This window comes from Acyrthosiphon pisum, chromosome A2 (genome assembly GCF_005508785.2).
Source record: "Acyrthosiphon pisum isolate AL4f chromosome A2, pea_aphid_22Mar2018_4r6ur, whole genome shotgun sequence".
Classification (NCBI taxonomy): Eukaryota; Metazoa; Arthropoda; class Insecta; order Hemiptera; family Aphididae; genus Acyrthosiphon; species Acyrthosiphon pisum.
Window position 1 is genome coordinate 8,987,692 of NC_042495.1, and position 24,370 is coordinate 9,012,061.

General features: G+C 29.8%; 2 protein-coding genes across 3 annotated transcripts in view; both read left to right on the forward strand.

Annotated features, from left to right (window-relative positions):
• LOC100168654 (lysine-specific histone demethylase 1A) overlaps positions 1-24,370 on the forward strand; it is a 491,143-nt gene that overhangs the window by 18,900 nt on the left and 447,873 nt on the right. The gene's annotated exons all lie outside the window — the stretch shown is intronic.
• On the forward strand, positions 2,805-6,446 carry LOC100165060 (tumor suppressor candidate 2). The gene is made up of 3 exons (XM_029489754.1): positions 2,805-3,017; positions 3,188-3,299; positions 4,738-6,446. The coding sequence occupies exons 1-3, from the start codon at positions 2,839-2,841 to the stop codon at positions 4,816-4,818; spliced, it is 372 nt and encodes a 123-aa protein (XP_029345614.1). The 5' UTR covers positions 2,805-2,838; the 3' UTR covers positions 4,819-6,446.

Here is a 24,370-nt window from a genome sequence, read left to right on the forward strand (position 1 = left end):
TTTTCAGTTTTCAATTTTTTTAGTTTTTTTTTTTCTATAAATATCAGTAAAGTTTATCTGTCGGGCCAAAAAGTGTAAAAATTTAATACAAAGCTCCTGATATATTGTTATCAATATCAGTTGAAAAATATTAAAAATACCTAGGCACAATTTTTTTTTATAAGCATTTAAAGATCGAATTTTGACAAAATTTACCAAATTTTAATTTGAATAATTATTTTGTAGTTAAAAATGTATAAAATGTTCAACTTTTGTATCTAAGAATTGAAAATTTAAAACAAGATTCCACGTAAGTAATTAATTCTGTTACCAAAAAATCTAAAAAATACATTTACACAGTTTATTTTTATAGTCATTTTAAGTACAAATTTCGACGAAATTACTTATTGTATTAACGCGTTATAAGTACCTAATGGATTTTGTGATATGATTAATTTGGAATTTATTATAGGTACCTATTATAGGTCATTTTTTTTTTAATACCATATATAATATTATGTCTTGTACCTAGACTGACATACCGTCTCCGCTCAGAATCGTTTTTCTTATACAATGATATTATATCATTGAATTCAAATTTAATACCATCCATTATACAGTGACCCACTTGTAATCTACTGTACAGCAGAGCGACATCCACTTACCCACCTTTTTAAAATTACATATCAATTAATTGGAAACGTATGTTACATTGCTGCCATCCGTAAGATTAAATTCTTACTGACTATCTACATAATTGATAAATAATTTTTATAATCTTAACTTATTTGAAAGAAAACATGTTATAAATGACACAACCATGCAGTTCCGTAGCCAGAAATTTTTTTGTTGGCCACTTAATTTTATTCTCGAGATTTTGTAGAAAGAAAATACTTATCACCTGTTACTATATGACACCATTGTTCATAAAAATAATTACCGGAAATGAATATACCCCAGTGCCACCCTCCAACCTCATAGGCGTTGATTGGGGATGGGACTTAGCCCGCTAAAATTTAATCTCCACCTATGGTGGGTCGGTTACGGCACTGACTCAAACGATAAGAACTTTATCACTAATCGTGACACTAATTAGTAAAAATTGAAAAATGAAAATATTTTGCTCCCCTTCCCCTATTGACTAATTTTCGCAGACGCCATTCTTCCAATATTCATATGGTAGGAGAATTGTAATTTGTAACAACTGTGTGACGAGAGTACGATACAATGTCAAACGACAGTCGAATGTTTCGTGCGATTGGGCGGCATAATAACTGCTATTGTAACAATGTATCAGGAGCCTTGTATTAATTTTTTACACTTTTTGGCCCAATAGATAAAACTTTATTGATATTTATAGAAAAAAAAAACTAAATATATAGAAAATGGAAATTTAAACAACCAGTGAAAATTTTATGTATCTACAGTCATTCGTTTTAAAGTTACACCAAAAACCAAAATCAATTTTCTCGAAAACAGATTTTGCGTAAAAATTCCCGTTTTTCCTTGATTTTTCTTTTGTTTATCACGGCGCTTTTGAAAACTATTGAGAAATTTTTACTTTTGACCTCCCCAAAGTACCAACTAGATTCACTTTCCTATTAGAAAAGGTACTGTTGAAGAAAATCCAAGCACTTTTACTGTCCTAAAAGGTGATGACAGACACAAAAAAAAATAAAAAAAAAACACACATCATTGTAAAATCAATACATTCATCGTTCCACTCAGAATCTAAATGTACCACTAGGTCGCACTAGTAGGCACTGTAAATTATTGGTCAAACTTTTGTAAATTTGCATATTTTATGCTTGTCATCGTGTCAATATTATTGCGTCGTACAAGCATTCCATCTACATCCGTGGTCGTCAGTCGTCATCATGATTTAAGATAGAATTTCTTTCGGTTTCTATTATATACCGTGCTTGTCATTGCTCATCGGTCACCCCCTTCGCACGTCAGTCGTCAGTGTTGGTAACTTAAATGCGTTTCTTTGAATCGATAGACCCAGATCATAGAACAATATAGAAGCGAAACTCGATCAGCTGATGGGTGAACTGTTTACCTATGATCTGAAGTCCGAACAATGAAACTGTTTCCGTAACACTGACATGATGTTATACCCGTATTGAAAAACCGTTTCCGCCTAATAGGCAGGGTATTCTGCGCGGGGTCGGGTTGTTTCCACTGTTTACTTTTATTATAGATTACGTATGCCACGCCCCTCTGGAGACTGTGTTCAAGGCTACAATCGCCCGATTCGGCCAATTCACGGAATTTCATACCCCTGCCCAGATAGATTGGTGAATGCTCTTTGCGAAATATGATAGTACTAACAGATAATGTATATTTTAGAAGATTACATTATTGATTGTGTAATTGTAATGTCTAATGCAGTAATGCTTATATCACGGGCTAAGGTAATATCTTAGTCCGTGATTTAAATTAATACCTAATTAATAATTTTATAACTTTTTACAGATATGTAATAAAACTAAATAAAAAAACAATGTAGGTAGGTAGATTTTACGAAACAGATGTTAGTCAAAGTAATTTACAAATAAATAACATTTAGTATTTTTTTTCTAATATTCAACCATTAGTTAAATTTGTATAGAAAATGGACTATTGTGTTGCTAGTCTATTTTTTATACCTTTTTACTGTTTTTTTTTAAATACTCAAAACTTTTTTAAAACTCAAAACGAGTAAAGTCTTTTTATACAAGCAATATAAAATTTTGTAATATTTAATAACAAGGTGTCAAGTAGGTAAATAATTATATTTGTCTTATTCCTGTCATAAATTAATTTGTTGTTATTTTTTACAGTGAGTTTTTGAGTAGTTGAATAGCTACATAAACAATGGGAGGCAAGACAACAAAGTTGTTTAGAAGCTCACCTCAACCAAATTCCAAAACACAAACTGAAAATGATTCCCCGTATCACGAGCATCATAAAAACTATGACAACCATGACATCCAACAACCAGACGAAGCAAACATGAAAAATCCTATAAGTCCATTTGTATATTACAGGAGGGGGTAAGTAAAAAATACAACTTTACAAATGTTCATTATTGTGAAATGTATTTTTCAAGTATATCTTCACTTAAATCACGAATAACTGATGAATAAATTAAATGAATAACATAATATAAGTATTATAGCTATTATTTTATAAAATAATAAATTTATATTTATTTTTACCACAGATCAATGTATATAGATGAGGATGGCGATATTGCACATGAATTTTATGTAGAAACAAAAATAGGATCAAAATTAACTCTAAAGCGAATCAGTAACCAACATTTAAAGCCTCAAGTAAGTTTAACTAGTTTTTAAGAAATGTTTCTTTATATCATTTATCTGGAATCTATCAGCTTATAGATAATGGTAATTTAGCTTGAAATTAAAAGAAGCACTATATCAATTATTCTATTCTCGGTTCATCGTACTTCTTTTTTTCTCGAAGTTATATTTATATGAATAAGATGCATTTTTATTATTAATTAAATATAACATTTACAATCTGAATAAAAAATATACAATAAATAAATAATATTATGTTCACAGAGAGAAATAATATAAAAAAAAGCGAGTAAGTAGGGGTACCTCGCTGCTGTACATTAGGTGTCTAGTGAGATCACTGTAATAGATTTTAATACAATGATAAAAAATAATTGTATACAAAAAACAATTTTAAGTCTGTCAGCTTATATTTCTAAGTATATTTTATGATATTATTGCTATAAAAGTAATTTAATTTACTATTAGTAATAAAAAAGGTTGAATTAATTTTAGCCTAAAATATTGTGTGTATAAATGATATTATAGTGTATATTTTATTATATTTAAAGTTTCAAGTATCCACTAATAAGATTTTTAAATTACAATAAAATTACTGAAATCTTTATTTTTTTTTAAAATATGATATCTAATTCCTTTTAAATTTGAAATTAAAATGTCTATTAAAAAAACTGTGTTTATAATTTTTTTTTGATATTTTGGCTACGGTATGAACTACTCATGAGAAACCTTCTTTTAAATCCCCAATCCTTTATTTAGCAATTGAACTTTTTATACATTTTTAACTAGAAAATAATTAGCAAATTTTCGTGATTTTTTCAATATTTGAACTTTTAAAACTTATAAAAAAAAACCATACCTACATATCTTTATTATTTTTAAACTGCTTTTATAACAACTTAAAAGGAACCTTGTAATTCAATTTTTAAGATCTTTGTTCCAGCAAAAAATCATTTATCTAGATAATGGAAAAGAAACTAAAAAATAACTTCTTATGCCTATAACTAGTTCAAAATGAATCAAAATATTTTGAAAATTTTAAGGTGTATGGAAAATTCTAATATAAACATTTGGTGAAAATTTTAATTATCAAAAAATATTCCCGATAAAACAAAGTTTGGATGTAATGATCTGATTTTTTAGGTTCCTTGATGGTCGTTCTAAGCGGAACCTGCTATATTTAGTGTTTTATGAAAGCGAGTGTGTAATAAATGTTGATTTTAGTATTTTTTCATATAAATTTCAGATTATTTTTGCTCTTGTTAGTATAAATATTATCGAAAATAAAACCAAGCATGAACTTCATGGTTTTAATTTAATATTTATGACTATTAAATCATTACATTTCTATAATTATAATAGTCTATGGTCATTGGTCAATGCCCAATGTTTTTAGTTTACAATTTTTATAGTTCAAGTAAAATTTTACATCTGTTGTCATTTTTATTTACAGGGTGATGTACCTTTAGATGTGCCGTGCCTAAGAAATGATTATCCAGTTGTCTTATTAGACCAGAACAGAATAAAGGAATGATTGGTTTCACAAAAAAAAAAAAATTATCGAGCATAAAAACATCATTGTTCCTATGATATTGTTCTTTCTCCGGTCTATTAAAAATTAAGGTTTTATTAATATATTGCTACAAATATTACAATTCACATCAAGTTGTATCTATAAAAAGTACAGAATATGAATGACTTATTCTAGTCTACTGGTTGCAATTAATATCTACTTATTATTGGCAACATCAGCATTTATATATAAACTACAGTATCTAAATTAACTGAATAAATGTATGAAATTATTACTCCCATTTTTGTGTTATATATATAATTGATTGTATTAGGTTATTGAAATTAATTTAGTTGAAAATTGTATATCAATTGGTTTTTACTTATTCAATTAAATATATAACAAACAAGTGGTATGTCATTTTTTGTAAATAACTTATGACTGATAAAATACCCAATAATATTTCACCTAAGTTTGTTCATTATTAAACGCATTGATACCCCAAAACAAAATTTAGTTATACAACTTAATTAATCAATGACTTAAAGGATTCTTTCAATAATTCTTTTAACATTAATCAATTATTTAAAAACTTTTGTTTCATTCTTTCAAATAAAATTCTAATTTTAATCTATATTTTTTTTTTGGCATGTTAAAAATGTTGGCTGTCATCATTGATTTAAACCATGATTTATGTTTTTAATATTATTGATTCATATTATAATTATCTATGTTTGCCATTTAATTTTGATTGGCTTAACTCTTTCACTGCTACGGGCATAATAATGTGCTATTAAATCGCACGTAAACATACTGTTCCGATATATTATACATCCTCTACAGACTCTATTACATTCTTTTGTCCACTTAAATAAGCTATGTATGTTAACTTTTTGGTTATACCGAAAAATACAGAAAAACATAACAAATCTTATGATAAGGAATATGTTTCTATGTGATTATTGGTAGCAATGATAAGCATAATAAATTATGTATTATTATTTATTGTGGTTATCAGTGTGCTGAAACTGAGTAATGTTTAAATTAACTTAGTGCACAAAGCTATCTTAGAAAAAAAAAACTGAACAGTGAAAGGGTTAAATAAACAATTACTTGCGAAGTTAATATATTTATATTATTAGATGAATGTAATATTATAATTTTAGTCATTTTCCTTATATTTAACTATTAATGTATAGTCCATTGTTGTGTTTGTTTGTCTTAGGTATATAAGTAAATAAAGTCATATTGTTTTGTGTTTGTTTTCAAATATTTATATTATATTACATTAATAGCTTTTTCTTATTTTTAAATGATATAGCTTAATACTTAATTACATTAATTTATCATTGAATTTTTTATATTAAAAAGAAGTTATTGGACATGTGTTATGTAAGTGCTGTATTTGTTTGATTTTAACAGTTAAAAATATTGTTTTCAGTATCACTGTCTTCTATATATATATTTATACATGTAATAAAGTTTAAGTTGAGAATAAAAATCTCATTTTATTACATCAAATATTAAAGTATGGATTTTAACATTTGATATGTATTTTATTATTTACATACATATTTATATATTTTATTGACAGTATTCTTATTGATTATACATAACTGTATTCATAATAAAATAATAAAATTTGATAATTTGTATTAATTAGATTTGGTATTGTAGTTTAGCTTTATCCACATCCTACAACATATAATATTAAAAAGGGTGGGCAAGTGGGATTCGCTCTGCTGTACATTAGGTTACTAGCGGGTCATTGTAATGGATGGTGTTAAATTTGAATTCAATGATATAATAGACGACCAGTAAGCCTATTATATATTTATATATTACTATATATATTTGATTATATAATTGTGATAAAAGTAATTTATGTATAACGTATTTACATTGAACATTGTTTTAAATTTTCAAACCTTAACTATAAAAGTTGAACATTTTTTAAATTTAACTACAAAATCATTTTTAAATTTGATATAATTTGGGCCTTCCTCCTCACGTAATTTTATTTTGTTATTATCTTTAGTTGAGTTGTCTAATTTACTTATTATATAATATAATAATATTAAAGATTGTAACTATACCTATACTTATTTTATTAAAATAAAAAACTTATTTTACGTTTCAGTTACGAAATGTCGGTAAAAATTTCTTGAAAGCAGTATACAATTGGATCTGATTATTTTAACTTTATAATATTATATATAAGTACCTACGAAAATTTATTGTAATAATAATAATAGGCAATAGCGATACCAATATAAATGCATTACGTATTTAATATTTTCTTAGGCTAGAGTGCTAAATCGTATTCCACCAAAATATACTCAACAGCCAAAAGGACGTATACAATACCTTTATAAAATTATATTATTGTAGTGCTTTTGAAAAAAATAAAATAAATCGTGAACGCGTCGAAATTCGTATACGGTTTACAGATGTTTTCTCCGATCCCGATGCCGTTACTAATTTTCCCGACGATTTTTGCCGGTGTTGGCGGCGGCGGTCCCTTTGGCTTTCGCGATCACCGTTCGTCACGGTCCGTCGTCGCATTGTATACGACGGCACGCAACGCACATGTCGTGGCCGGTCGCGCGCGCCGAATCGGCGGATACAGTATATTATACCAGGTATGAGGTAGATAGATAGGTCCTGTTGTGCAATTCATACACGCCTGTAGTTAATTTTATTCTCGACGTCATCCGAATAACCGCAGACGCATCCCCAAACGACGACGACGATAATAATAATTATTACCTATCATTGAATTTTCTCCCGACCCGCGCGCTTTCTTCGCTATATAATATACAGGATGTCTTGCCGTTTAAGTCACCGTCGATTTGTTTTTACAGTCGAAATATTTTTGAAAGAATTTAGGTCACAGAAATCGTATTGCAACAGTGTTTTAAACGAACATATTAATATATTAATTATTTTCGCTGAGTCGGTCAATTCACGTGAACTTATGGTTTTCATCAAGCATTCAGATAATTTGGTGAATTTCTAAGTATTACTCTGGTTGGAAGGTGGATGTTTATATAATAGAGATAAATTTATATAATATACAATATACATATATACCCTACAAAAATATTTAATTTACTTTTACAAAATATTATTTATTATTTTAAATAAATAATATCATAAGACCAGTACCTAAATATTATATTATTCGATTTTAATTTATAACAATATAGGAAAATTGATTTTGTTAAAAACTACTGGTATTGAGTTAAAATTTCAGTTTTTCAATATTATTTTTGTTTTCTCCAATTACTCCCTATTTATAGTGTTTCATACGATTCAATACCAAAATATTGTATTATTGATAAAATTTCTAAATCGCTATTCTTATTTAGTTCCACACATATGAACAGCTATTTATAAATTAATTTTTTTATATTTTTACGCGTGGTGGGTCGTTATGTAATTTAGTCATTTCATTTCTGTACTACTTATTAGAAACGGCTTTCCTACGTCCAATAGTTATCATTTTTTTTCGATTTATTTGTTTAAACAATTTATTTGTCCATTGACTGCATCACCTATCAGTACACTGACCACCTAGAAAAGAGCGGTACACTGTTTCACAATAATTCAGTGCCTCGGTGTTGCAGTGGTGCAATAATAATATGTTTGAAAAATATGTCATACTATAGGTAACTATTTTTTATTGAGATATTCAAATAATATTTTTCCCAAAGGACTGACCGATGAGGCGTACTTTAGTCGTTTATAATTTGGTTTATAATTTTTATTCAAAGTATTTACAACGATATTTTTACTTAAGGCCATTTATTGTACACCGCTGTCCGACTGTAATATTCTAGTACCGATCCATTCCGTGTGTCTCACATTTATTATTACTTCACTCATCTATCCATCACTGGGCTTCGGGAGTCACAGACTTTAAAAGAGATATCTTTTCTTCGTATATATGTTTGATAAATCGCACATTAATACGGACACATTCCAATGAACCTTAAATCCAGGAGAGTTTCTCGGGCGAACCGTGGAAATAATGACGTCTTGAAAATAATATAATATAATAATGTAAAATATATTTACATATTTCCGTTCCGGGTCAATGTGTCGGTGACGTATGAAACAAAGACATCGTAGAACGAGGCCGGCATTCTCTTTTATGTATGTATATATAAAAAAAAAAATAATATATTTTCCGTTTTCGGATATTACATAAATGTATTATTATTATTATTATTATTATTATCATTATTAACGTCCAGGGAAAAATGGAAAAGAATGATTGTAAACGTTTTGTCTTCATCACCCAAATTGAGCGCTTCTGTGAATGAGAAAGATTTATTTTTTTAGACCTCCGCAGATTAACGATTTATCTTCATACACCTTTTAAAAAAAATGTATTTGTGTGGTCATATATATACACTCGTATTTAATACATTATATAAGTCCAAATCCATACGATTGAAATTACGTTCATTTAAAAATAATTAAAAGTTTAAAGTAGGTATTATGTTTTACTATATATAATTTAAAACAAAATCAAGCCGTATTCGTTAAACAAATAAATACAATAAAATATTTATATCTTCTTTTAATCAAATCCATATGAACATTCTTTTTTTCTAAAAATTAAATTTATTTAAAAAATAATATATCCTTTTATTGATAAGCTCATAACATCGGCAGCCATGACTAATAATGGTTATTGTTTCATAAATTATAGTCACACAATAAAAACGTAACTAGGTATTCTTAAAGTTTTCTTAATGAGTGTGCAATTTCATGTACAGAGGTTTTTGCATAGACGATAGAATTAAATAAATATTTCGTATATAGGTATATTAGGTCTATAATATTTTACAAGATTTTTGTATTAAATTATTTCCTATTACCTATATAGGTATATATAATATGTATATATCTGAGAAAAGAGAATATAAATAACTATAAGTTTTAGGGGTGTTAGTGTAGAAGTTATTATAACGTGTTTACGTGTATAGGTATATTTTCGAGTAAAAACAATCAGGAATTTCACATAGGGGTTTTTTTATTATTTATTATTTTACAGTGGTCATCGTTATTGAGAACAATAATAAATTGACCCGATTATTCAAAGTAAAATAAAGTTTAAATAAAGACATGAAATGTTCATTCAATATTTTTAATTACCTATTTTAAGTTAAGTCTGAAGTTTGATATTTGACTTTCTTTCTAAAATTGATTGGCAACAATTGTAAAACATTTCTACGAGAATTGTGTTTAAAATTGTGATAATAATAATGACTTTCAAATTAATATTGATAATTCACCCACTCACCCACACATGTGACCTACCCAAAACAGTGTCATATGTAACATCTGTAGAATTGGTTTGTTTTATGGGCAATGTTTGTTACAATCAATCACAAGAATATTTTACAGTGTAAAAATGTCAATATATTAGTGTAATAGTGTCTATTATGTAAGACGTAACTAGATTATTTGTAGATAATCTAATAATTGTAACGTAAAGAGATCATAGAGTGGTTTAAATTTATTGTACTTTTTGTTTATTGAAAATGATTACTTATTTTTTATTAGGTACCTACTACCCATATACCTTAGACAAATTTTGAGTGTGAACATTTTTAAATTTCCACCGTATAAGACATAGGTGGTAACGTCAAAGTCCGTCGGCTGTTTTGAAACAATCTATACAGTACATAGTTTTTTAATGGATTATCGTAGGACATAAATAACTCTATTTTATTTGTCGATACTAATTTATACCCGATGGGCTAACACATGGGCGAGTGAGAAAATATTCATAGGACCGCCAATGTTATTCATTTTTTTTTAATTTACGACTGGCTTAACGATTATATGTGTTATTTTCCATCTTGTCTTATCCACGGGCCTTGTAAATCTTGTCGAGAAACTAAATTTAAAAAATATAAAAACATAAAAATCACCTACAGAACCCAACCGACGGACGATCTGTATAACTTTAGGATATTATGATAAATGGGTTTTGTTACTCCTACGACGGAGTTGAGGAAAAACTTTATTTCTTACAGATATTATATTATGTCACATTTAAGATTTAAACCGATTAGCATATATTTAAGGTACTTACTATTATTTTCATAATACATATTTCAAATAAGCATAGGACATTTTAATTATATTATAATATGGTCTCAAAGCGAGTTTGTAAATTGTCAATTAATGTTCCTATACATATAGTGATTCAATATATTCAGTAAGTTCATATAGCTATCGTATGGTATCTTGCGTCTATTTTTTTAAATTTCCAAACTGCATTATTTTTGACACGAACGTGTGTTTATTGGCAGGAAGTGTATATATAAAATTCAAAAAACCCTTTTTTTCTTACATTTGTTATATCAGTTGCTCTGATGAACGCGTAAATAATATATTTTACGACGATTGTTGGCTACATTTTTTGTGACATGTATATTAAACTTCCGGGACCAAAGTGTATTTGATGGGTGGCTTCAGTGCGAAGTTTATTATGAAAATTTTTTACCAATACATTTTTTGTGGGACAAACTACTTGTAGTTGTGGGTAGGTACCAGGTAACTATATTATACATATTATAATATATATTATAAAATAATAGTCTCCATTAAATATGTGATATTATATTATTTAATAATGTGTAACCCATCTATAATGTTCTGTATTTGTATTTAAATATTGACTAATATTTTTTTTTTTAAAAGAACTACCAAAATGATAATGGCTAAATGGGTATTGATTATTAATGTCTTATTTATTTTTCTTATTACTTACATTTATTACTTAAGTGTTATTTCTCAAAAGCACTTTTTTTTTATCAAAATTACATTATTATCTATACCATTGATTTAAAATAATAAAACTTTTTTAATAAAACTCCCTGGAAAAATTAAACCAATATAATTTAATTATTATTTAAAATTACAAATTAAAAGAAAAACGATAAATTAGGAAAAGTTATCTTTAAAGTTTAAATACAATTCATATAAAAAGATTTATTTTTTCCTGTTTTTTAACTGTACATAAAAATTTGCAATTAATAATAATAAGTAATTTTAGTTTAATATTTCTGGTGGGTTATAATATAACATGTATACTAATTTATACTACTGATGTTAACAGTGAGAATTATGAATATGTTTATTCACCTTATTTAAGGTGGACACTGAAATAATATCTATAAAAAAATACTTATAGGTAATTTTTTACCTAAGCCTAGGATTTGATTTAAATTAACTATTCTACCACACCACCATAATAGAGGATAGTATTTATAATTAATAATTATTATTGTAACGATCGTGTAAAAATGTAATTGCAATTTAACGGAATTTTAATAAAATTGTCAACATTTTGAAAAATATTTGTTCCTTAAGAATATTTAATTGAAAATAAATCGTAGAAAAGTTTGGGCCAAAGAGGAACAAAAAATAAATTGAGTATTAAAAAAAAAAAAAAATAAATAAATAAAAAAATACATTTATTATCATCATTGTAATAGCGTATAGAAGCTGGCAGCAGCTGCGGGGGCTCTTGAAGCATGCAAACGTAGAATCTACATACAGTTAACCAGAAGAATTACGAGTGACACCTATGCATGTAATGTTAATTGCCTGGTGGTTATTAACCACGCCTATTTCCCTACTCTCTGGAGCTCTAGAAACATTCTTTTATGTTCACCGGGTATAACGAAAATCGTTTTGCATATTATATATTATTGCGGTGTTTATTATTATTACCATTACCATTATTATTATTATTATTATTATTATTTTTCTAAGACAAAGGAGCCATAGTCCCGAGGAAAAATTCAAACGCGATAAGTCTTATATGATATTTAATTTCGCGTCTATATTTAAATACCTAAAACCTATTATAATGTTATATTGTTACCTATATGTTGTGCTAAAAAATAAATAAACCATTATTGACATATGGGTTTTGAATGTTCATATAATATTATATTGTTGTTCGTTATAATATTATATATCGAGTCCATCGAACCACTGCGTACCTACCTAGTCAGTACCTACCTACAATACACTTGTTTATGCAACAAAATAATTTTTAAATTACAAATTTTGATTATAATGTATATCACCTACCTACCGTATGACGTGGATAATGGTGGTATAACGTGGAGCGATGAAATATATACATTTTTATATTGATCGTTATAATAATGTATTGCACGTAATATTTTGTGCATTCAATGGGGATACGCGGCTGAACATTATTTCAAGGAATATAATATAATACATTAATACCTACTATTGTATTGGCATTTTTATCGAGCAATCGAATATTGATATTGTGCGATTTTAAGCAACTAGAAAATAGAACAATGTTTATTGCAGACAGAAGTAACTTTATTAATACTGTCGTTAAGTCGAAGGTCTGACGTGTTCGTTGTCGTACCATGCAAGTTTGTAATATAAGTTTCTTAAAACTACTTTATTTCATTTTGCTAATTGACACGTATGTAAATTAGATCGATGTTTGAGTAAAAGAGTAAGCGGGAGGCGTGATTCGCCTGAAACCATTTTGGCTCGTGGAATTAATCGAATTTCAACGTCAATCATAAAATACGCATTAAGGTTTAGTGTAGGTGCAATCATGGATGTGTAATAAAATACAGCTTACTAAAAAAGTACACTGTGATTATCATTGTGATATACTTACTTTATATATGTCAAACACTGTTGAACAACATAATATAGACGTACCTACCGAATATTAATATGAATAAATACACACAAATTCAAAATGGAGATATACAAACTAATTAATTTTGAATAAATTATTATCCCTATCATTTCATTAACAATTTAATGAAAAAATATTTACCCACAATACTTACCTAGGCATCTTAAATTATATATTATTTCAAATTCAGATTAATTACATAATTTATCCAAGGTTTAATATTTTTTCTAACACTCGAAAACCGGTTGTCTGATACATTTTTACATTAAATTTAACCTGTTTTAAAATTTCCGGATGGTTTTTTAGGAAAAATCGAATGAACAAACTTATAATTTGTTATAAGGTACGAAGAAATTCACGAATCACATATTATATTATGTGTTACAGTGTACCGCAGATTCGTTATAATTTTTTTTTCTACAATATAGTTGTATCATGATTTTCGAACGGTTGGTTAATGTATTTGATTTATAAAAACGGTACATATTTTTCGCGTAGGTATATCGATTTATCCACAATATAGAGATAGAATAAAAATTACACGTTTCTGTACGACTCTGACAATGGTTATTAAAATTTAATAAAAAACCGCCCCAATAATTGTGTGGACGGTTGTTAATAATTAATATCTAATGTACATTTTGCCACCTATATCAATATATAGGTGTAGGTATTGTAAGGTATAATATATATGGTATGATATTACCTTTTATGGCAATTATTATTATATACGTACCGTGCAAATTTTAATAAATAATTCATACGCTGACTGACTGTATAAAGTATGTAAGGAGAGGTGATTTAAAATATTATATTATTATTTATTAAGTATTAGTTGGCCGCGACGTTATCTACGCAGTTTCTATCTTGCATTTCTATGTAAATGTTGTTTCTTTAATAAATTAACCGCCAGCACTGCAAATACACGTATAAACACACACACACACACACACACACACACACACACACACACACACACACCTGGCGTTGGATTTGTGTGTTGTCCGGGGGCAAGATGGACTGGTCGAAATGAATGTCCGCTGTTTTATGCCGTGTGTCTTTATCGCTGAAATTAAATCATTAATACGATAAAAGAAAATGTATAATATTAAAATGGAAACATGTTGAACCTAATGATAACTGACTGATAACTGAAATTAACGACCGTGATTGCCTGTCGGACTTCTCTCGGCGGTTCTCCTATATATAATATACAGCTGAGGTTCGTTATTCAATACTAGAAGCCAATAATAATAATATGTAGACTGGTGCCACTGAAAACCCTACCTATATTATATAACACGCTGCGGTGAGTAACTGCTTTAAAAAACAAAACATACCTATAATATATCCATATATTGGAATTAATTATTGGTAATTTGTTATAATGTATAATATATTTTTCGATGTGTTAGAACAGCGTAGTATTATTCGATTTGCTGTGTATAAGTACCTACCTACTCGTTTTATATTTATTACGTTCGGCCGCGGCGGTCCTTCTCCTCTCAAATAAATTAATAACTACATAGGTTCTAACGCGATAACTTGTGTTTATCATGTATCTATATTTTGGCTAATTACCTATATAGGTACATTATTTTTATGAGTTTTCGAAAAATAAAAATAATTACTGGCTACATAAACACTGTTAGTTATTATGAGAATGTGAAGCCATCTCGACGTGACGTTGGACACTGTATACATATATCCAGTGAGTTAATCCAAATATTACACGTATACCTTTAGTTGGTTCAATATTTATGGACGATAGAGAATAAACAAGTTACAGGAAAGCTCACTCTGCGAACGTGCTAAATTCGCGGCTTTTATAAACGTATTTTAATACAACGTAATAAACCACGACCCCATAATTTATATTATATTATACAGTTTAAAAATAATTTGGTACCTATTTTTTTACTATTGGCTATAGTGTGCATTGTATTACTCATAATTTGATATTTTTTTAATACTGGCATAGTATACGAATTTGCTTTGAATAGAAAGAAGTTATAGTTATAAGAAATTATACATGCATGCATGTACTTACTACAGGTAATGAACAGACTGATGGACGGACTTTCAAATTTATGTTAAGAAATCAGCTAAAACACGTACCTATTTGTATATATGTTTATATTGTTTGTGCATTAACAGTACATTAAAATTAAGATGATTTTCCGGTGCAGTGCGAGATGTAATAATATATAATAACACGAAAGGTTATAAAGGTATAGATTCTCACAACGTGCTGCTTCGTTGTGAGGGAGGGAGTGTGGAGAGACAATTCTATAATACTCCCCGACGGCGGCGTGAAGACTACGATAGTACGATACGGTCACGATTTAATGAGATTGGTGGTAGGGGGCCCTCAGATGATGACACTCCGAGTGGCAGGAATAGATTAAAGGGTTAATCACGGTGAAATTACAGGTTCCGATTGAACAAAAAACATATATACCGATGAGTATATAATAGGTGTACATATCGTGTACAATATATTTTTTTTACTTATATATTATAATATATAGTTGCGATGCGTGCGTTTTTCCTACACCTATATACCGGCAAATAAAAATCATGTATCTGTTAGACGTCGTTGTCGACGTAATTTTAAATTACATACACATTACACACATTATTATAATCTTATATGAAATATATAATTGAAAATATCGACTGGTGTATATTATCACGACATTATAGTACGCCGCGAGTACTATTTCATAGGTACTTACCATATTTTTATATTTTCAACAGTGTAATAATATATTTTACCCAAAAATGACGTAGAAGAAAATTATATATTTCGTAAAAAATTGCACAAAATTTGAAAGGGATTTCATAAAATTGTGCGCATATAATTATGTACATAATATTATTTAATATTGTTTCTCATATAATATAGATATGTAATATGAATTGATTATTTCTCAAATCATAATAATTTTATTTATTTTCTTACCTGTTTAAGAAAAAACTACCAAGAACTGCGCATATTGAATAAGTTTGAAGAAATATTGGTAATATGAAGTAATATACTACTATATTAGCATAATATAGTTTTTCTCAAGTACCGCGGTGCAGACAATATGGTTTTTCTAAAATGCGATGGTTCGTGATCTCTATATCCTATGCAGTACAGTGCACTTAGATATAAGACGAGTGCCCAATACACCCGGTTTTTATATCGTATATTTAACGGTGATTTAAATTTTAAATCGATTGGACGCTTCATTTTACCTATAATTATACCCGTGGTTTGAAATTTAAATGTTTAGGTATCTCGTCTAATATAAAAAAAAATGTTTACTTTATAGTCACGGAAATGTACCTACGACAAGCGACAACATACTTTGATTTTGATCGAGTGTATTAACTTCGCGGCCGACACTCCTATAGGTATACATCCGATGTATTTTTTTTGTATTGTAAGACAACAGCTGCATGAGGTATATTATGAAGTCATATTATAGCTACGCGGTTTTCAACGCGCTCGGTCGTGTAGTTTTAAATAGTTTATATACAGACAACAAGTGTGCTGCGCGTACTGCATATAATGTAGGTATATACATATACCTATACACCAAGATTGATGTTAAATGGCCTCCACTTTCTTCCTTATATTCATTTGGCATGTCCCAATGTTTATAAGAACGTGACCCCGTACTTATAACCCTATATTATAATACGTCTTCGCTCAGAGGCGACCGACGTCACGAAATGTATATATATAACGTACACACACACACACACACACACACACACACACACACACACACACACACACGCACACACTACTGTGGCACCGTATCACAATTATATGGTGGCGTGGGCGTTTGACACCCTGTCAGGAAGATCAATGTTTTCTAACCGCGGCTAACAAGAAAACAACTCGTTCGTTTCCGAGCACAACGATTAAAGGTACTTATAACCTACCCGTAGAGTGCCTGAGCAGCCGAAAAGTACCCATTTATCATATACTGGATAGTCTCTTGCCTAACAGACTGTTAGTAACAGTATCTAACCTTTTTTTGTTAATATTCGATGACTGTCGTTATAACTTACAAATAATATTATGCATATTACCTACATATATGGTACATGCTTGTTGTTTAAGTCTCTGCTGACTAGAGTATAATATCCCGTGGATATTCGGGTACTCGGGAGAAATTTAACCCCACGTTATTATTAAACTGATCAAACAATTTAGTCGAGTTGAATATTGTCGGATGGGTTGCCTACGCTGCGGAAAAACTATCGGAGCGGTGCATACTATATACTTGCGTCCCTTAGGTAAATATTCAGGCGTCCGGATCAAAAATGTCAAAAATAGGTCATAGCCTACTCGTAGCCTTTTTAATAACCTATACGCGTCCGAAAATCGATTATTTTAATTTTTAATGCACTTTGTTAATATAAAATACATTCGTCTTATTGTGTAGTGTACTACTGTACTAACTTTATGTTATTTTGAATTTTAAATATGATTTCTTAATACGGTTTTTATTAATTGTAACATTAACAAAAAAAAAATTACCAAGTAAAAAAATATTGACTAATTTACAAAATAAGTATTTTTTTTTTTATGGATAGTATACCTTATAGCTATAATAACTATTGGTTTATTTTTAATATACATTTTACAGTAACGGGATGACATTGGCAATAACTATATTGTCGACTGGTATCCCTGAAACAGCTGGAACGCAGGTTATCGCTTAAATTTACTACCGGTAAAATATACTTTTTTGGGGACGCAAGTAGTAATGTAGTATACAATATACATATTGTATCCGATCGGAGGTTATATTTCATGTTTTTCTGTTTTGATGTATCTGTAGAGTTCCGAGTTAAAAGATGAATAGGTAATTATTGTAAAAAATGTATTATACCCAGGCATTATCGCATGTAATATTTTCGTAGATTTGATCCGATTTAACATCATGTGAATTATGTCGAATAACATTAATAATATTAAATGTAATCATTCTTAGGTTTGACAAAGAAATGGTATGTATTTATGAACAAGAAGGTTTTACGTACTTTAATATGTAGGTAACTAACAATAATGAGAATTTCTTAAATTGTATTTAGTAAATTTATGTTTTTAACAACATTGTCTATAGTATTTAATTAATTATAATAATATTATGACGTATGTTTTTGATATTTATGGTAATTCAAATTCCATGGCTTGTTAACTTCAGAAATTACCACCATTACTCTATATGAAAAGCCACGGAGGGGATTCTCACTAATTGCGGTCGCACTACGTGCTTTAATTACAATTTTGTCTTATGGTTTTCCGAACAATTTCCACGGTACAGTTGTCTTGTTGTATACAGTGTATTCCGGGTGAGCGATTTAATTAAACGTGTCTATATAGGCGGTTATGAGAATTGTTTAAGAGCCGCAGTGAAAAATAAGAGTGAATAGGGAAAAAGTCTTACATTTATTTAAACGCCTATGTAGCATTATGTATATTTATGAATTACAATACCCGAAATATGTTTAAATTAAACAAAAAATAATATAACGACGAGAAGTATATATTCTCATATGGGTTTTACGTAGGTACCTACACGTACAATTTTAAAATACGTATATATTATATACAAATAATTTCGTTTAGTTCTACTTGGAATTCGGAATAATATTTAAAATAATGAGTACTGTACTAGGATCATAAAATGTACAACAATACAGACGATTATCCAAAGAAAAAGGCAAAATCAAAAAATAAAGTGGAAACCTCATTTAATTCATCATCAAAAAAATTAATTGTCTGGTAGGCCAGATAAAGTCTGTTTACGGTCCGCCATTAGCAGATGACCACCGATATATTATGTACCATATATAAGCAGTGTTCGGGGTTATAGCAATATATTGCATAATATTATCCATAATTTGTTTGTATGTACCTATAGTGAAACGGCAGTGAAGTATAGTGTATATATATATATATATGTATTAAGTACTGCAGTACGGCACTACTAGCTGTATCAGATAATTTGAATACAACATTTTATTTTGCATATTTTTGCACACATCAAGTGCTTATGCATAAATTATAATACGTTTAAACGATTTTTTTTAGAAAAATTGTTCCTTAATGTTCAACTGCAGCTTACCATTTACGCGCAACTTCTGAAAATATATGTACGATTATAGATCACAATGGTAGATGCCTAATCGTTGGATATTTTATCGCACTGCTTAAAACTTTGAGTGGAAGGGGGCCAACTCGAGTCCCATAAAGTCCCTCAGCCCTTTACCGCCCGCGATATACCTATACGATCCTGACGGTGTGTTATCAACGCGTCGCTTCGGTATCATCAAGCGGTGTTATAATAATATAAAATATTGAAAAAGTACCGTGACCGGGCGGCCCGGAACTCTCTTCCTCTCCACCACTCACGGCATCGACAATAAGCCGGGAATGTCATCGCGGCCGCCGGAGCCGTTTGGGTGGGCGTGCGGGGCTGATTATTTCACTAATATATATGCAAAACGGCGCCGGGCCCAAAGGATCGTGCGCAGACGTCTTTTCCCGCCGCCGTGTGCATGTGGCGTTTCGTTGTACTTACATTATAATATAATATGCATATATATATATATATATATATATATGTGTGTGTGTGTGTGGTAGCATTACAATAATTGAGACGTAGGCCCGTCCCGCACGTGTGTGTGTGTGCGCGCGCGCTCGGCGGTCGTGATGCGAAGAGCAATATATAGTTGTATATGTTATCTATATAGGTAGTTAGTATTACATATTATACAGGTATACTTGCCGTTATATTGTGTGTGTGTGTGTGTGTGTATTTTCCGATAGGTAATATACTATTATACAGGGTGATTCACTGAGAAAATTATGCTCACCCCTTTTTTTCTTTTCCCACAATAATGCGGGATCATTAAAAATCTGATTTTTGATATTTTTCAATACAATATACTTAAAGACTATATTTTCAAATTGTTGAGAGTTTTCATACTAGGTCCTAGGTACTTAAAGGTAGTTTAATCATAGGAGTGTCCTGCACGGAGATACAAACTTCTTTATTTTCTTTAGAGCAACCTCCTTTTCTACATTGTACCTAAATATTGTTTAGCGGATAATTTTTCTTTAAACGTTGACGTATCAAAATAAAAATTTTAACTATAGTAGTTTTTGAGTTATTTAACTTAGTAATGTACCTACTTATAGGATATAACAATATAGGTCCATGATAATGTGTTTGATTAAATACCCGTTCGATTTTTGATTTTAATACGTCGACATTTTCAGGGATGATTTGCAATAGGAAAAGGACTTTATATTTTGAAAAAAAAACCATTTATTATAAAGGAAAACGTGGGAGTGAGCACGCTTGGCGAATCACCCTGTATATAATAAGTACGTATATGATAGTGTAACCCATTTGCATGAAATACTTACCTATTATTATAGTTCATCGCGTTTAAATCAGTGCACGGGCAGATATAGAGTGAGAGAGTTACTATAATTTAATATTATAGTTGTGCGATACTGCGGGACGGCGGTTGTCGATCGCGGGAGGGGTGGGTTAGGATATATCTTATAGGTAACTATTATTGTATATTGTATTTTATTATATAATATATTGTATATGGCTAGAGAATTCGAAAATTCGCTTACCCGAGATAACGTAGCCGCTGCAGTGATTTTTGAAAATATTTATTATTTTTTTTTTATTACACCGACCGGTTTTTCCTAGTAGAGAAGTATACATACGTTCTGTTCCTCCCCGATGTTTTCGGTTAAAACTATCGAAAAAAAAAATTCAAACTTTATCGAGGCTACTTGCGCCTCCCACTCGTGGCCAGCCCTCGGGACAATTTTATTTGTGTTAACGACTCTCTTACGCATATACATAGTAAACAATATATAAACATAATATATAGTCATCCTCCGCGTAGTGTCGTCATAATGTACCGCCGGCCGGTATACCATAATATAATGTATACTTTTTTTTTGGTCGAAAAATAAATCGCATCCTTGTAATCGTTTTAGATGGATAAAGAGATATTCTTCAAATTTATAATATTATATTATATACAACGAACATAATATAAACACGTTTTGCGGTATGCGCACATTTGTTGGTTTATTATTTTTTTTTCCATTTGGGTTTCAGGACGTTTATTATATTATTATTATCCTGAAATAATTATGAGTGTTTTGCTTTATTGTTATCAAAACAATTTACAAAAAAAATTTAATGTTTAAGGCCAGCCAACCAGGTTTTGCTGCTTTTAGATTGTGGTTACAAAAGCTAAAAAAATTTTTTTTATCAACCAACCATTATTATTGTTATTTTAATTAAAATTGGTTTTGCGTTTTTTTTATATAATATTTTTTTATAGTATGATGAACGATATAATCATTAAAATGGTATTTAAAACAATTAATAAAACCTCAAAGTGTAAATACTATTTGCTGTGAAGGAGGTACACGGGCTAATTAGGACAACTTGCAGATGTTCCTGAACAAGCATTTGCAAAATAATGGCGGGAATGCAGGATATGGTATACGGATAAGTGTTCAGAGAGAAACGCTACTCTGTGAAATTATATACTGTTTAATATGTATACATCGTATATAGGTGCAAATAATAGCTCAATTTTATTTTTGGAGTGCAAATTAATTTTTTTGGATACAAATTATATTATTTAAATGGCAATTACATCACTTACGCTGTCTGTAGGTCATAATATTCTCTCACCACTATGGAAAAGAAAACAGTTCTTATCGTCCATATTTAAATCACCTAATATAGAAATACTGTAGCAGTGGTATTACAAAAACACATTTTTAGATAAGATAATTTTAGATTCTGAGCGGAGCGAGGAAGCTATTGTTTTTATAATGGTGTTTATTCATTTTTTTATTTTTATATCCTGTATCTTCTAGAAGGAGTGTTTCGATTTAAACATATAGTACCTTATTTTTTAGCAAATTGGATCAAGATGGTACTTTAGAGAGGTCATTTTTCGATTTTCTCAATAGTTATTTAATGTCACGGGAAAAACCACCGGAAAATTACGAAAAAACGCTAAAAATGGGATTTTAATTTATAACGCTTTGTATATCACCATAGAAACGAATAAAAAATTATAATATTTTAATATTAATTCAACTTACATGATAAAATAAATAACAACAAAATATAAAATATCCAGACTCAAATCGTCTCCGCTCAGAATCGTTTTTCTTATACAATGATATTATATCATTGAATTCAAATCTAATACAACCATTATACAATGACCCACTTGTAATCTACTGTACAGCAGAGCGACATCCACTTACCTGCTTTTTTTTAAATTATATTTATTTATATTTAATTTTAGTAAGTTATGTTTAACCAGGACTCACTCGATAAGAACTTGAATTGAGATACTTGACAGAGTTTGACGAGGGGTGCTCTATAAGTCCTTCCCACGCCACCCTCTTGTTGCGACGGTGTATATGTCTTATATTATTGTATGGACATTTAGGCCAAGTTATACCGCACAAATTCACATCGTTACACTGTTGTCGTATAACTGCGTCACGAATTTGTCGAGTCCAATCCATCGAAATTCGAATTGTGTTCCTATTAGAACGTGGCAAAAGACAAGCTCATTGAGTTTGCCGAATACAGAACAATAATACATAATATAATATTAATATCGTTAAATGGCGTACGTGCCTACGAAATTTCTATTTAGTTAGTTGTTAGTAGGTGCATATTGCAGTATATATTATTATAGGCTTTTTTTCTCGGCGTTTCACAAATACTTGACAGAGTTTGAAAGTGATGGGAAGGAGTGGTGTAATTTTTCCCTCAAGCCACCCTATATTTGCGAATATGTAGTTATTTATTACTATGCTGACATTCGAACCGGAAGTCAAACCGAACAATTTCGCATCGTCTCGCCATTGTTGTCATAATATAACTGAATCACGAATTTGTCTAGTCCAATCCATCGAAATTCAAATTGCGTTCCTATCTGGACGTGGCAAAACACGGACCCGCCGACTGCAGTACAATACAATATAATATAATATAACGTTAATGGCGTGCGGCAGCTATGAAATTCATCATTTCCATGTAGGTACACCGTACATATTATTATGACTAATTTTTTCTCGTCGTTTCACACCGTCAAACACCGCTTTATATTGTACATTATATGCATGTACCTATCTATACATGACGTATGTGCCTTCTATACCGGAGGGCAATTAAGAGCAAAATCACCAGCGCCCGAAATATCCTATTAACAGAAGTTTATTAACCAGTCATCGATCACCGACCGCTGCGACACAATCTCGGCCAACCGACATGGTAATAATATTACTATTATTATTATTATCTCGGTGCGTAAACGATCGTAATATAATAATAGTAATAATAATAATAGTTATTCGTTAGTTCCAATACCTAGGTACTTATAATGTGAACGGTTGTGTGTTGGTGTGCTGCGTACATTTTATTATTCTCGTCGTATATCATACGAATGATTAAACGATTCGGCCTCGGGAGCCGCTATCGACAACCACCGCACACGACAATCCATTAACACTCTTAACGACCCGGTCCAATAGGTCCGATTATACCGGAATATATAATATAATAATAATATTATTACTATGATAGGACATAGGTATTATTATTATTATAATATTATTATAGATACACCGGGTTAACTGCTCTTCAACAGCCGCCGCCGCTGCCGTGTACCTATAAAATATATTATAATATTATTGTAATATCATGTATATGGTATAATATTGAGAGTATTATGTACATGTTGCAGGCCGTGCACGATAACACCGCT